The sequence below is a fragment of the Fringilla coelebs genome, assembly GCF_963513975.1.
Source record: "Fringilla coelebs genome assembly, chromosome: 2".
Taxonomy (NCBI): domain Eukaryota; kingdom Metazoa; phylum Chordata; class Aves; order Passeriformes; family Fringillidae; genus Fringilla; species Fringilla coelebs.
Window position 1 is genome coordinate 91205647 of NC_140029.1, and position 14711 is coordinate 91220357.

At 49.2% G+C, this 14711-nt stretch overlaps 1 protein-coding gene across 1 annotated transcript; it reads left to right on the forward strand.

Moving 5' to 3' along the window:
* Positions 1–4154: 4154 nt before the first annotated feature.
* Positions 4155–11561, forward strand: TRIM45 (tripartite motif containing 45; the record flags this gene model as incomplete). Its single annotated transcript, XM_084226394.1, has 6 exons — positions 4155–4480; positions 6606–7339; positions 8285–8414; positions 10214–10328; positions 10549–10675; positions 11307–11561. The coding sequence occupies 6 exons, from the start codon at positions 4155–4157 to the stop codon at positions 11456–11458; spliced, it is 1584 nt and encodes a 527-aa protein (XP_084082520.1). The 3' UTR covers positions 11459–11561.
* Between the last annotated feature and the right edge of the window lie 3150 nt (positions 11562–14711).

Below are 14711 nucleotides of genomic sequence, written 5' to 3' on the forward strand. Positions count from 1 at the left end.
CACAAATCCTGTGTTGCTGGGTGGTTTGGCTGCAGCTGCTTTGGTCTTCAAAGAGCTGCTGCTGCCAACTAAAAGGGATAATGCTTGACCACTTCAGACTCAGTGTTTCTTGTCACAAATCTGGAGAACAGGAGAGATCCACACATCTTTTGCTGCTTTCTTGATATGTTTCAAGTGTTAGCCCATCTCCATGCCCTATCCACTTCCTGTTTGCTGTTCCAGGGTTAAGCCAAGTCCATGTGTGATGGTGGTGAACCTTCCATTATTCAATGAGTGGCAGAGATTTAGGCTGCCAGGTGTGCTGTTTGGCTGCCTTCCTCCTTCACCTCTCCCAGGTCACACTGCAGTGTCTGAAGTCCTGCTGGAACAGAGGTTTGATGTGTGACAGCAACAGCTCACAGAAATGTAGTTTGAAGTCCAGCGTGAAAATGAAGATACATGGGCTTATGTTAAATGAGGTAACTTGCGATTCAGTTTAGTTTTGTCTCCAAAGCTCAACACAAGCCTGAAGACTAAAAGCTACTGGCAAATTTAAGTGTATATGTGTGAAGGGAGACATTTGGTAGTGAAGGTGTTTCTCTGAAGAGTGAGTTCCCCTGGGAATGCTTTGTAGAAAATCTGTGAGTTATCCCAGGACAGAAGTCCTCTCTCTCTGTCCCAAGTGGTGTTCCCAAGCAGGAGATCAGTGTTGTCCTTCTGCTGCAGCTGTCACATTCCCCCATGTGCCATCAGCTTGCAGAAATTTTGTCATGGGAGACTCAGGGCAATTTACTTGAGTATGTTTGAGGCCCAGCACAAGTAAAGGTCAAAGGGCGCCTCCTTTTAAAACATCTGTGGTTTTAAACTAAAAAAGAAGAGAGTTAGGTTAGATGTTAGGAAGAAAAATTTTACCCAGAATATGGTGAGTCCATCAGGCTGGACGCAGAAAGTAAGGGCTGGGGATGACACCAGCCTCTGTGCCTCTCAGAAATGCTCCTCTCACCATTCAATTGCCACATAATTTCAAATGCATCTTTAGCTGACTGAGAGAGAGGTTCTGCCTAAATTGGGAGATGTTTGTAAATCCTTTGTTGGATTTCCTGGATGAGGTTGATATATAGGGGAAGAGCTGTCAGCTGGTTAATGGTGCATCAAGTACTCCCAGACCAAGCCTGGCAGCTCTGCCATATTCAGAGAAGTCTCTGAAACATAGTAGTTCCCAGGGCTGACAACTTCATGGCAAAACTGCTCTTGTTGGTCAGCAGGAATGAAGCCAACAGTACGTTCTACTTGTCTTTTCTTTGTAAATTCCCCAAATAAGTAATTTTCCAGACTCCTATGGCTGCCATTAAGCTAAGCTCTGCCATTTTGACAAGTTCTCAGGTTTCTGTCAACAAATCATCTTGGACTTTTCTTGGGTCCTGTTTACTAATGACTTCTGTTTCACCACTTTTTCAGTTTATTTGTTTTTATGGCAGGATATCCAGAAACAACTCCCTAAAATTATCAGAGTGAATAGGTTCAGGAAAGCATGAGACATCCAATTAAAAATTTAATAAATGCACTATACCGACACCACCCACAGAGTCTAGGAGGGAAATCATGGTTTAAATATTTTCTGAACATGCTATAAAAAGTTTTACCAATGTTCCTTCAGAAAAAGATAAGCGGGAAAGCAGCATAAAGCTTCCCCCAGAAGAGGCTAATTAGGAGATACAATGGAAATATCAGTCAGAAGTCCTTGATGAGAAGGGAGAAGGAAACAAATATTCCATATCTCGGTGTAATGATCTAGTGCGTAATCATAGGAAATGAGAAGCAGATAAACAGGAAAAAGAGGAAGGAGCTGGCAGCGAAAGTAAGGTGGGGAAAGACCAGATCACTCAAAGCAACTGCTCTGGGAGGCTCTGATAGACATCATTAACAATAAGGGCAGGAAAACAAGTTTAGAGGGGAACTTCATTTCAAGTAAATCTTGGGTCAAATGAGAATAATTAGCTATCCATCAACTCTTGAGGAAAAAGGAAAACATTGGCTAAATTTTAATGACATTTTCATTGCTTCATTTATGTAACTACGCTCCTTTATTACCCTCCAGTGTATATAAATTAACACACTGGATTTTTCATCTGTAAATTTTGATCAGTTACAAAGCAAACTCTGAATAATCCAAGATGGGAGAGAGTCTCTCAGTCAAGTTCTTGCAGTGCTTTGCAGGCCAACGTATTTGAGATATTCACAGAGCTCCAGTTTTCATGTCCATTGAGTTGCCTTGCACAAGTTAGGATGTAGTGGCACAGGGGCTTCTTCCACTGGCTGATAGTACCCAAGAAAGCAATATTATGGGGAAAGTAACCAAAGTCAATCATGAGTTTGTAATAATGCAGCTCCTGTTTTGTGGGTCACAGGCTTAGTTTTTTGGAGGGGGGGTTTCTGCATTTCTGCTTTTCCTTTCTTTCCCCAGGTCTCACAAGGCTCCCTTGATGATTCTCTCCAGCCCATTTCACTACAACTTCCTCTAATCATCCCGAGAGTGCTCCTGCTTTGTACTGGTAGCTCATAAATACATTACTCAGCAGCAATCTGTGCTCCAACCTGATCAGTGGCAGGGCAGGTGATCAGATCAGCTGGGCTGGATCCTCAGATTTCCTCTGCCACTGCCAGTCATGGCTTATTCCACCATCTCTCTGCAGTGCTGGAATATGCTGCTGTTCTCTAGGTTGCTGACCTTTTCTGCACAAAGGTGACATTATGACTCTTCCCGTTTTCTTCCCACACCCACGTTTACAGGGCCATTTACTATTCTTTCTTCCAGCACGATTAAAGGAACCAGTCTTTCTTTGTGACAATATTGAATATTGTTATCAAGTAATCTTGTCTCACAATTACTGCAGCTTTTATCCTCTCCAACCTCTGCAACCACTGCACTTGCTAATAGTTAATGTGAAGAAGGCTGTTGGAACATCTTTCTTCTTATGATTGGCTTTGAGGTTGAAAACACTTCATCGTGACCTAAAACTTTGAACTTGTATTACAGCATAAAAGACACAGAAATGTTTTGAGTGTATCAGAAGAAGATGATTTCTGTGTTAAGCCATTGGGCATCAGAGTGGCATTAACATCTGTTACAGAGGAAATATTTACTTGTGTTATATACAGGTATTAAGTACTTATCTACTGCTCTGTAAATGGACTCTGGTTCTAAAAACAAAAACCTGGCTGGAGATCTTGCTGGCTGTTGATTTTTGACCTAGGGAAATGAAACTCCAGAAGTCTCAAATGCTCTTCACGTTACTTTGTATTCAAAACGGCCAGCAGGATGGGACAGGTAAGATACTGAACGTCCTGGGCAAGCTGATGGAGAGGCTGTTAAAGAGTTCAATTATTAAGGACTAAATGTGGTTCTCTAGAGAACACTTTATAGAAAAGAGCTTTTTCAAAACAAGGAGAATTGGTTTCAGTCTTTGAAGAGCTTACACATCAGACTGATAAAGACAACCGTGTAGATGCCATCAAAGTCCAAGGGGCATCATGCAGGGAGGGCTTCGCCGACGTTGGGCTTCCCAAGCTTGCCTTTTGCAGTATTCCTAATTCCTGGTGCAGTGAACGAGGACAGCCACCAGCCCGTCCCGGTGGAGTGTCGCAGGGAAGCCCGGCCGCCTTGCACGGTCTCAGTTAAAGTTTCACCGCTCTCGCTCAGCTGTGCGGCGAGCTCTCCAGTGATCCGAAGGAAAAACTTCCAAAGCCTGAAGGTATCCAGCAGACCGACAAAGAGGCTACAGTGGCCAGTCAGGCGGTAAACCTGGAAGTTTGGAACTGGAAGAAGTAGGAACATGATCTGCCGGCGGTGGGGTGGGAAGGGGCCGTATCCCAGACAACCGGCGGAGACAACCCCGCAGGGGCCAGAGGAGAAGAGCAGCGGCCCCGTCCCTCCGCGCCTCGGTGAGGGGGACGAGGACAAAGCGGGCTGCCAGATCCCCTCCGGCCGCCTTCCCCGGAGGAGGAGCGGCGGGCTAGGTAGGCGGCAGCAGGGTCCCCGGGCAGCCCCCGCCCCTCACAGCGCGGCCCCGCGCTCCTCACGGGGCGGGGAAGGACCCCGCGGTGCGGGGCGGCGCGAGGCGTTCCCGACGGGAATGCTCGGCGGAGCGCCGTGAGGGGCCGCGCGGGCTGCCGGCATGTCGGGGCCGCGCTGCCCGCAGTGCGCCCAGCCCTGCGTGTCGCCGCGGCTGCTGTCCTGCCTGCACTCGCTGTGCGAGCCCTGCCTGCGGCGGCTCGGGCCCCCGGAGGGGCCGCCGGGCGCCGCCCGCCCCGTCCTGTGCCCGGTGTGCGACGCCGAGCTGTCGCTGCCGGCCGGCGGCGTGGGGCAACTCCCCCCCGACTGCCTGGCCCGGAGCGGCGGCCGGGCCGCGGCCGGGTGCGACCTCTGCGCCGACGGGGCGGCGGCCGGGCGGTGCCTGACCTGCGGCCTCCGCCTCTGCCGCTTCTGCTGCCGGGCGCACAGGTGAGCGGCGGCGGGGCGGGGACGCCGGGACAGGGATACCGGGACACCGCGGCTGGGTGGGCGGCGGGAGGGCAGGGACCCACTCAGGGCCAGCCAGAGCAAGAGTTGGCGTGTCTCCTGGTTTTTACCCACCGCTCACCACCCCTGCCCAGAGGGTGTCCGCAGGGATGCTCTGTGCTGGGGTGGGGACAAGCAAGCTGCTAGCGTAGAATCACAGAATATCTGGAGTTGGAAGGGACCCACAAGGATCATGGAGTCCAAGTCCTGGCCCAAGATAGCTCCAGGAATCTCATGAGCCTGTGAGTGTTGTCCAAACACTTCTTGAACTTCCTGGGAATAGGTCCATCAGCCGTGTTATTGTCCACTGAGTTAAAAGCAAGCCACCCTTTGCCTGTAGTGGTGTCCACATGCTGGTTAGCACCTCAGTTTAGTGTCACTGGGCAACAGGTATGGGCAAGTACTACTAGGACAAGAGCCTCACATGCTGTACTGTCCCAGTTTGGAAAAGACTCATCTCCCAAAGGAAAAGGGGAACGTTAAGTTGCCGCTCTGCCTCTCTCCACCTGCAGGATCATTAACTCTGTGTGTGTGTGTAAATGCACCCTTAGGCAAACTGAAAGTCCTGTGGAAGTCCTGCCTAGCGTGGTTGCTACCTGCTGATGATCACCCCATGTGCTTGCCTAATACATGTTGTAGAATTATTGCAGAAACAAGAGGTAACTGCAGCAGAGTTAGGAGTCGAAGAGGAGAGGGATGCAGTGGCCTGTAAGCCAGGCAGAGGACAGAGAACACTACAAAAGAAAAGTGATGTAAAGCCTGAATGGCCTTCTGAAGCAAGGAGGTGACAGGCAGGGTCAGAAAAACACCCAACAGCACAAGTCAGCAAACCCTCAGCCTGGGTTAAGCAACTCAGCCTATTCCCTCCATGTTTGCTGCTTCCTTCTGCTTGATTAGCAAATTTTTTCCCCAGAAGGAACTGAGACATATTCCTGCCTGCCCTGCCCCCCTGCACACAGTGGTGCCTGTGGGGAAAATAGTTTAGGCTCTTAGTTACCTTTCCACTCCGGGTGTAATTTTCAGCATACCATTCTGATTAGCTAATGCCTTGTACCCCATGGAGCTGCTGAAGAGTGATAAGAGACCTTGAATAGCAGCCTGCTGCTCTGCCAGGGATAACTGCAGAAGAGAGAAAGCAGCAGAAAATTTGTCCCTGTGACTCTCTTCCTATAGTATTTACCGCAATCATTTTTTCACCCCACTGTTATCTACAGACTGTCACTTGATTTAGTTGATGCCAGAGCAGAACAAGAGCTAAGAAAAACCATTTTGATAGGATTTCCTGGTGTTGTAGGGAAGGTTTATATGGTTCTGTGGCATGGTTGTGCTCCTGGGAGCAAGTGAGAGAGATCTTAGGCTGAAGTCACACAACACTGGAAGGCTTTGAAAATGTGGTGCATCTAAGGGAGGTTAGTGGGAAGCAAAAGGAGAAGCATAAGAGCCTGTGGTGAGGTTGCTTTGTGTTACCAGAGCAACTCTGCAGAGCTTGGTCCTTGGAGTATGTCTTTGGTTGTGGCTTGGAGCTCCCATTGCAGCTGCCACAAGTCATTAGTGCAGGAGACAAGTAAGGAGAGGGGAGTTTTACATCCTTCTAAAAAACTAACTCCCAGTGTCCAAAACAGCATGGTAGATGTCTGGGTTATAAAAGGTTCCTTGTGTCCCATCTTTGGTCTCTTCTGAGCAGGACCTAACCTGGCACGCAGAAGGAAGCTGAGTTTGACTTTTGGAATATTAAATGTTTTACTGTTTGACTGTCTTCTGGCAGTGGCCTGAACTAGATTTTCCCCTAAGGGATATTAGAGCTCACTTGCCTTGTGTCTGAAATCAGGGCTGACCATGCAGTCAGTGAGGCTCCGGGAGCCTGGGAGCAGCCCCTAACGAGCTCCTCCTTTGTGTGGAACCTAGTTCTTGGGAGAGCACAAGCCCTTTTGAGGAATTTCAGTGGAGACTGGAGGAATCAGTACACACTATGACTGCAGCCTGTTGCAAATAGGTATTTTTAAAGTGTCTCAGTTTTTGTGTTTTGTATCCAACATGCACATAGTGATTGGTGTTTGCTCCTGCCTAGGAGACAGAAGAAAACGGCCTCCCATGCTGTGACAGAGCTGGAGAACACCAAGGATTGCGGCCAGGCCGGGAAGCCTCTCCTGTGTCCCTCCCATCCCACAGAGGAGCTGCAGCTGTTCTGCGAGCAGTGTGACCAGCCCGTGTGCCGAGACTGCCTTCTGGGCAGACACCGTCAGCACCGCTGTGACTTCGCCGCCAATGTCATCCACAGGCACGGGGACGCTCTGCGGGAGCTGCTGAAGGGCAGCCAGCAGCACATGGACACCCTGGAGGATGTGCTGAGCCAGGTGGATGAGATGAGCGGCGCTGTCCGCAGTCGCGCAGAGGCTGTGGCCGCAGAGATCTGCCTGTTTGCCAGGGGCTACGTGAAAGCGATTGAAGAGCACCGGGACCGGCTGCTGAAGCAGCTGGAGGACTTGAAGGTGCAGAAGGAAAACCTGCTGCACTTGCAGAAGGCCCAGCTGCAGCAGCTGCTGCTGGACATGAGGACAGGCGTGGAGTTCACGGAGCACTTGCTGATGAGCGGCTCAGATGTGGAGATCCTCATCTCCAAAGGGGTGGTGTCCAGCCGTCTGACAAAGCTCAACAGTGTTGCTTACAGCACCCACCCCAGTGTGGATGACAGGATCCAGTTCTCCCCCCACGAGAGGGCAGGGCAGTGTTGCGGCTATGAAGTTTTTGGTGCCATTCTTAATAAAGTGGTTGATCCAGCCAGATGTACCCTGCACGGGGAAGGTAATGGGGTGCTGTACAGCAGCTGAATGGGAGTGTGCCGCTCCCTGAAGTCAACCCTCTGCTCTCTGTAGCCACATGGTGTGCAGGTTCTGGCACTGTTGGCTCCTTGCTGTCCAGACATTCACCAGGGCAGAGGTAGAGCCCCAGCAGAGGTTGCATTGCCTGCCTATGGGAGCTGTGCTGGGCAGGCAACCAGGCAGCTTTTCTCATCCAGATGTGCAGAGCATATGGTACTACCCTCCACAACATCAGCAGCCTCAGCATGGGGCTGAGGCGTGAGGAGGGCTCGCTCAGGGGATGGGAATGGCGCCTGCAATAGCAGGACGTGATGATTAGCTGGTGGTCTGAGCTGTTCTGCAGCATGTGCCCAGGCAGATCCTCTTTGTGGCTGACTTTTTCCCATTACAGCTTCTGCTGAGCTTGCTATAGGAATACCTGGCAATACCTTGATGGTTTTATGTCACTAAGGACTTGGAGCTGGGCCAGCAAACAGATAATGTTCAGAGCATCCCACAGAGCACAGCCAGCTCTGGTCAGTAATGGTCTGCAGGGCAGATGAGACAGACTCAGAGCTTGTTCAATCCGTTGAGTGCCAAACTGTAGGTGTTGAGTTCTCTGGGGCACAGTGGGGCTGTTCCTTTTTCCTCTGGGATGCATGGTGCATCTTGAGGCCTTCTGGGAACGTAGAATGACAGACAAAAAGATGGTCTGTGCAGATCTCTTGGCTAAACCTGCCAGACATCTCTCAGAACCCATGGCTCCCGCTCTCTCCTGATACCCAGACTTTTCCCTGTGAGTGGAAGGAGCTGTACACCCCAGAAGCAAAGTCCTGGCTGTGCACTGATGGGGCTGCAACTCTGCAAAATAGATGGGAGGTGGCAGTCATGGCTTGACTTGAATCCTTTGTAGTTCTGTTTCTTTCTGGTTTGGTGTTTTTTCCCCCAGATCTCCACAGTGCCCGTCAGAACCAGCTGAGTGGCTTTACCCTGCTGTGCAAGGACACTACGGGGGAGCGCATGGGGCGGGGAGGAGAGGCTGTGCGGGTCACCATCACCCACAAGGACAAGAGGGACTGGTGGGTATCTCACCCAAGAAATCCCTGGCTTAGCCTTTCTGCCTCCCTTATCCTGGCTCCCTGCTTGCCTAGGTGGGTGGGAGGATGTTCTTCAGCATGTGGGTCAGAATCTGTAGAGGAAAAGGCAATATTCTTTTTCCCACTCTGCTTTCTAGTGGTTGTATTTGGCTGGACAGTGATTGCTAAGATTTGCTGACAGAGATTTGTATTAAGTCTTTGTGTGATTTGAGCTTCTTAAAGGATTCAACTCCTTGTGTGTGTTGCTAGGCAGAGGGAGCTGTTGTTCCTTCTCACTCCTCCCAGGAGACACCTGGGGCTCCTGCTTTTGTTAACGCCTGATCAGTGTAAGTCATTGCAACCCCTGTATGACAGTCACAAGTCAGACAGTTCACCAGCACCATCAGCCTCTGACAGCTGATGGAAATGCCTTCCTCATGTTCTGGAGAAAGAATCCGTGTTGTGCTTTCCTTCTTTTTCCTGTAGTTGCAATCATTGAGTACTCTAACAGGTTTGAAGGTTTTCTAGCAAGACCAGGAAAGGCTGCACTTGAACTCCTCAGTGTTTCCACAGGGAAAATGACCAACCAGAAAAAAAATATAACTGTTTCCAAACTACACTTGTCACTAAAGAGTAGCCAGGCACAAAAGCAGACCCAGTTGGGGGTTAGTTCTTAAGAAAAACATCTATTGTTTTATAGGAGCTGGAACCAGATTCCAGCATTAATTTGTTCCAGGAACACTCATGATGGGATGACATGATGAAAAAAAGGGACAGGATTCTAAAACCCTTTGCTATGTTGACAAAGTATACGGAAGCAGTGCTGGCTGCACAGATGCTTATCAATAGAGCATCTTTTTCCAAGAGTATTGTTCCAATGCACCTTCTTTCCATAAGTGCACTTAAAATGTAGGAAGGTGCATGCCCGAGGGGTTTCTGGATTTCTCTTGGTGGGGTAGAGGTCGCTGTAGCTACATTAACTCTGTTTCTTGCTCCTGGCTGTATGCAGTTGCTACATGGGTTGCTGTCTGGCTTTGCAAAGCTGTCTGGCTTTGCTTTGAGGCACAACAGCTGCAGAAGAGCATGAAGTATCACCACACAGTTCATGGCAGGAAATTATGTAGGCAGCTGTATTGATGTGAAGTGTTGGGGGTGGGGAATACAGATTATAAACTTATGTCAGGGGGCCGAGGAGACTAATTAGCAGGGATTAGCAAGAACACCTTCCTCTCTGCAGAGCTGCCTGATAATTGTCTGTGAAAAGCTTTCCATCTTCCTGTGAAGCAGGCAATTTATCCTCCAGTAACCAGCTGAGGCTTTCTCTTTAGCTCTGTTCACCAGAATTCCCTGTGAAACACAAGGAGCTTCACTAGGAAAAGGAAGAGTTTACCAGCAGGGACCTAGAACTCCTCAGCGTTGAAGGGAAGAGTTGGGGTCAGTGCAGTTGGGAGAGTGGTTAAAGTGATTAAAACCTACCCTTCCTGTCTTCTTAATAGGTTTTTCTGTAGGTAACTGCTTGCTGAAGCTGTGAATTTACCCCATTTCTGTGGGCTCTTATCTGATGGGATAATCTGACTTGTAAGTGTGCTGTGTGTCATCTTCTGCCTTTTTGGTGTGCAGGTTGCTACAAATCCTTGCAGTGCAACTGGCTTTGTGTGACTTCCTTTTTATGGTAATTGCAGCTTCCAGTAGCAGGGGTGTGTGAAATCCACTCTAGGCCAATCTAGGCCAAACTCTGGTTTACATTTTAAGCAATTTTTTGCCAGTCACTGACCTCTTGGGTTTCTCTCCACTGTTCACAGTGCAGTCAAGCCAACAGTGTGTGATAATGGTGATGGAACCTACTGTATTTCCTACAGCCCTGAGGAGCCAGGCTTGTATGCTGTCTGCGTCTGTGTGAAAGGGCAACATGTGCAGGTAGCATTTCTTGTTTCTCTTGCACTGCTTCTTCTTTACCTACTTTTCTTTCCTTAGGTATTTGTTTCAAATCTGTCTAAGGATTATTTCTACCACATAGCAGTTTAAGGCTGGGCTTAGTGATCTGTGGCTGACAGGGTCACCCAGATGGTGTCTGAGAATGCAGACACATCTGACAGCACCCACTGCAGCAGCCTCTCTGTTTGCTTGTCCTCTGCAGGGCTCTCCCTTCACTCTGATGGTGAAGCCCAAGTTCCGTGAGCACCAGGGGGTGTTTCACTGCTGCACGTTCTGCTCCAGCGGAGGCCAGAAAGCCGCTCGCTGTGCCTGTGGTGGGACCATGCCAGGTGGGTGCTCGGCTCTCCCCGCGCTCCTGGGATCAGCAGGATTTGTTGCACTAGGTACTCTCATCCAACTCCACCCTTGGACATGCACCAGGAATGTGGTAGACTGTGCGTACACTTGTTCTGGTGGGGTGACTGCAGCAGGGAGAAATGCAACAGGACACACAAAGGGGCTTTGTGGCACATCCCATAGACAGAGACCTGAGCCAGCTGTGCAGGAGGTGGGGCAGTGCACCTCAGCCTTTCAGCCCTTCTCAGTGAGGCTGAGTAGCATTGCACCTACAGTGTTCTGTTTCAGTGCTGGCATGTTGGGAGCTTGTGGGCTGTCACACAGTGACCAACTCTGGAGAAGCCTCACTCCATGTTTAGGACAAGAGTTCAACTCCCTTACTTGTTTAATCCCAACCACCTTTACTGTGCTTCACCTGCATGTGTCATCATGTGTTTTGTGTGTTTTTAGGATAAAACTGACCTCTTCCTTTCTTTATTTATGAAGTCCTGGCGTTTTTGGGTTTGAATATGCTGTGTTCTCATCTGCACATTTTAGAGAAGTCCTGGGGCCAAAGCCTGGGATTACACACTGGGATTTTCTGGCCCACTTTGGGTTGAGCTACTGGTGCCTCTTCTCTTGCAGGTGGGTACCAAGGCTGTGGCCACGGACACAAAGGTCACCCTGGCTGCCACCACTGGTCGTGCTGTGGACAAGTGAAGGAGAGCTCAGAGTGTTTGTATGGGCCACCCAGTGACACCTCACAGAGGAGTTTGCTCAGGACAGTGGAACTCTGAGCAGCCAGGTGAGCTCCTGGGAGTCCAGGGCACTGCTGCTGGCTGCTCCAGGAGCACAAATGATCCATGAGGATCCATATGATCAATCCCTGCGCACAGCAAACAGCATGATGGGTGTGAGCTGAGAGAAGGGGGGATGAGGGAAAATAAAAACCGTGCCTTATGTTCCACCAAGGGGTGTGTATGCAAAGTTATTTTGTGCTCAAACAGGAGCAAATTCTGGGAATGTACTGCTGCCTACACTTCTGAGGACTTGTGGCCTGTGAGGACATGCTCTAAGGGGAAACTCACTCTGAGCAGTAACCTCACAAGAGGGTCAAGATGTGTCCTATTCTGCAGGGTCAACAGCCTCTGCTGTCCTTCTTGATGAGGTTAAAGCTGCTCATCAGGGCCCATTCCAAAGGGTTTGTCGTCATGCCTTGGAAGGGCTTTGCAATGTGAATATGGCTTCTGCCTCCCTGTTGGATATGCATCAGGATTCCAGCCTTGGATGTGTGCACATAGCACAGTCATGCTTCTGGGAGCTGCTCTTTGTTTGCAGCCCCTACACTTCCTCCAAGTATACTGTAGTCTCATACCCTGCCTGCAAAGTACAGGCAAGGTGAGTTAGTAATGTGTCTGCAGGAAGGCCCAGAAAAGCTCCTGGCGCTGATAGGAACAGGAATCAGAGTATCATTCACCTGGTCTGTTTGTTCTCCATGGAGATGATGTGGGACACAGTGCTGCTGGGGGTGGTGGGGGAGCCAGGGGAGTGCCCAGCTCACCAAGTGGAGATCTGGGGGCAGTTTGAGCATCAGTAGGAGTCACAGACACCAGTTTGCAAATGTCTGTCCAGAACTCTGGAGCACAGGAGATGGAACACAGCAAAACTCCTGGATTTGGCTTGTGCAACTTTGGCAAGGCATTTACCTGCCCATAGCTGGGGAAATGGCATCTGTAATGAGGAAGAAGAGGCACTTCCCTGGAAGGGCAGTTGCCACCCTGCTGCCATCTGCTTGCCTGGGTGAAGCAGACACCCTGAATACCTTCCTTTACAAAACACGTTTCTGTCATTGAGGCTGAGAACACCACAGGCCTGAGGGTAACCTTGACAGTGGGTGTGTGTGGATAGGGGCTCCTAAATTCTGCCTGAGGAGCTGGGCACAAAGGTCCCACTGTTGGTGGGTCACTCAGGGAGAGGAATGCTGCTCCACTGTCAACAGCAAGGACTGAGTCTTGCTTTCTGCATTATGACAGCTGGCTTGTAAATAGCAGAAACCTGCACTGTCTGTTTGTTTGCTCTGCCTTAGAAGTCTCTCATTTGTTGTTTGTTCCTCTTACAAAGCCAGTTTTGGAGCTTCTTCCCAGCAAAGGAGATAGATATCCTTATGCAAATGCTGTTTATAGCTTTCCATAAATCATCCAGAAAGTTTCCCTGTCAAACAATCAGGGAAGGCTAGACAGTTTAAATCTCCAAGTTAGGCAGTTTAAGGTTGCTGAGTCTGATTTTTCAAAGCAAAAGTTTAGTTTGAGTTAGCCATTAATGGAACAAGTAGTAACTCATTCTCATCCTTGCTATGTACAGAGTCAGTGCTCAGTGCAGAATGTGATGTAAACCAAAATGCCTAAATTTTTGTCTTTCTAATTCTTTCCACCCACCCCTTAGGTGTGTTGTTTTTTCTCAGAGCCTCCATGCTGTCTTGCAGAGGGAACACATAAGGACAGCACTACCTTCTAGGCACATAATTTCTGACTAAAAACATCTTAGTCCTCTCAGAGAGGACTTCCAGACAGAGGAATGTGTTTTCTCTTTGTCTTAGGTATCCTTTACACACCCTGTTGCTGATGTTTTCCAAGAAGCTGTTTGTCAGAATTACACCAATGAAATTTAAACCCTTCATGGACCTGCATCTGACATGGGTGGAGCAGTTTTTGGACAGCTTGGGTCAGGCCTTGGTATTGATTTTTTTCTTCTTGTTAGACTTGAAGGCCAAGTTGGTCCCAGGGATTAGGAAGTATTGACCAACTACCGCTGTGAGTTTGGTGTTTGTTGTGCATGAGCATATCTTGATAAAAGACATTTAATGACCTTAGTGACTCTGAGGGGGAGTGTGGTAAGAGTGTCCTCCCATTATTTGACAGCAGCCTCAATATTTATAGTTCAGAGTACTTTGCAAATGAATACATCCTTCTGATCTGCTGGAGTCTGACATTGGACCCCAACATTCATTCCTGAGATAGGCTTCCAGGGCTGTGTTGGTAAACACCTGGGTCAGGGGGTGAATTAGGAAGTGTAGTTAGTCTGCTGGGCTATATGATGTTATTTCTGTCCAGCTGGTCCTTGAGATAATAAAGGTATTTTCAAGACAGACATGAATGCATGCTGACAGGACTGCACTGGTAGATACTGATATTTTTCTTTTCCCAGGACAAAAGCTCCTGATAAAATTGCCTGTCTCCAAAATTTGAGGAAAAAATGAACATGGGGAGGGGCTTTTGGACTCAAAAGAAGAGGATTTAATCTCTCAGTAGGGAAAACAGTGTAGCTGGAAGAGAAACCATGAAGAACAAGAGACTGTGGTAAACCTGGAAGATTTCCTGGAACCTGAAACCCTCCATGTAGGGTGCCTCCAGAGTCAGGGTCAGGCTAAGGTATCTCTCTTTTGAGAGGCAAAGCACGCTGGTGACAGGACTGCACTTGTGCCACCAGTGTCTATTTTGTCCAGGAAGATCTCAGGAGCAGAGCAGATTCTGGCATAGATGGGCTTCTTCTTTTTCCCACAGCAGAAGGTGCTTCACAGGGGTGCACCACCTGATGGGAATGCCATGTCAGGACAGATCCACATGCAGTTTGGAGCACTTTGTGTGTTTGCAGCCCAGGGTGGCTCAGCACCTTCCTCTTTTGAGAAGTGAAGGCTTGTTCTGGTGCTGCTGCTCCCAGCTTCCCTTCACAGGCTGGTGAGGCTGAGGACAGATATTGCCAATAAGGCAGTGTCAAGTTCTCCTTCCAGATCGCTTGCATTCTCATTTGTGGTGCTTCTCAAGCACCTCTTGACATCATTGTTACAGATGTGGGATCATAAGGCTGGAAAGATGTCCTACATTTTGGGTCAAACCCCAAGAAAAGCTTTCATCTCTTTCAGCTTACTGGTTGCCTACACCTCTGTGGAATGCTCTGTCATACTTGGCTGCTGGTCAGCTTCCCACAACTCCATCTTCTCCTTCACCGATAGCTCCTGCAGCATTCCAGTGACACTCAAATAAAGTGTGAATT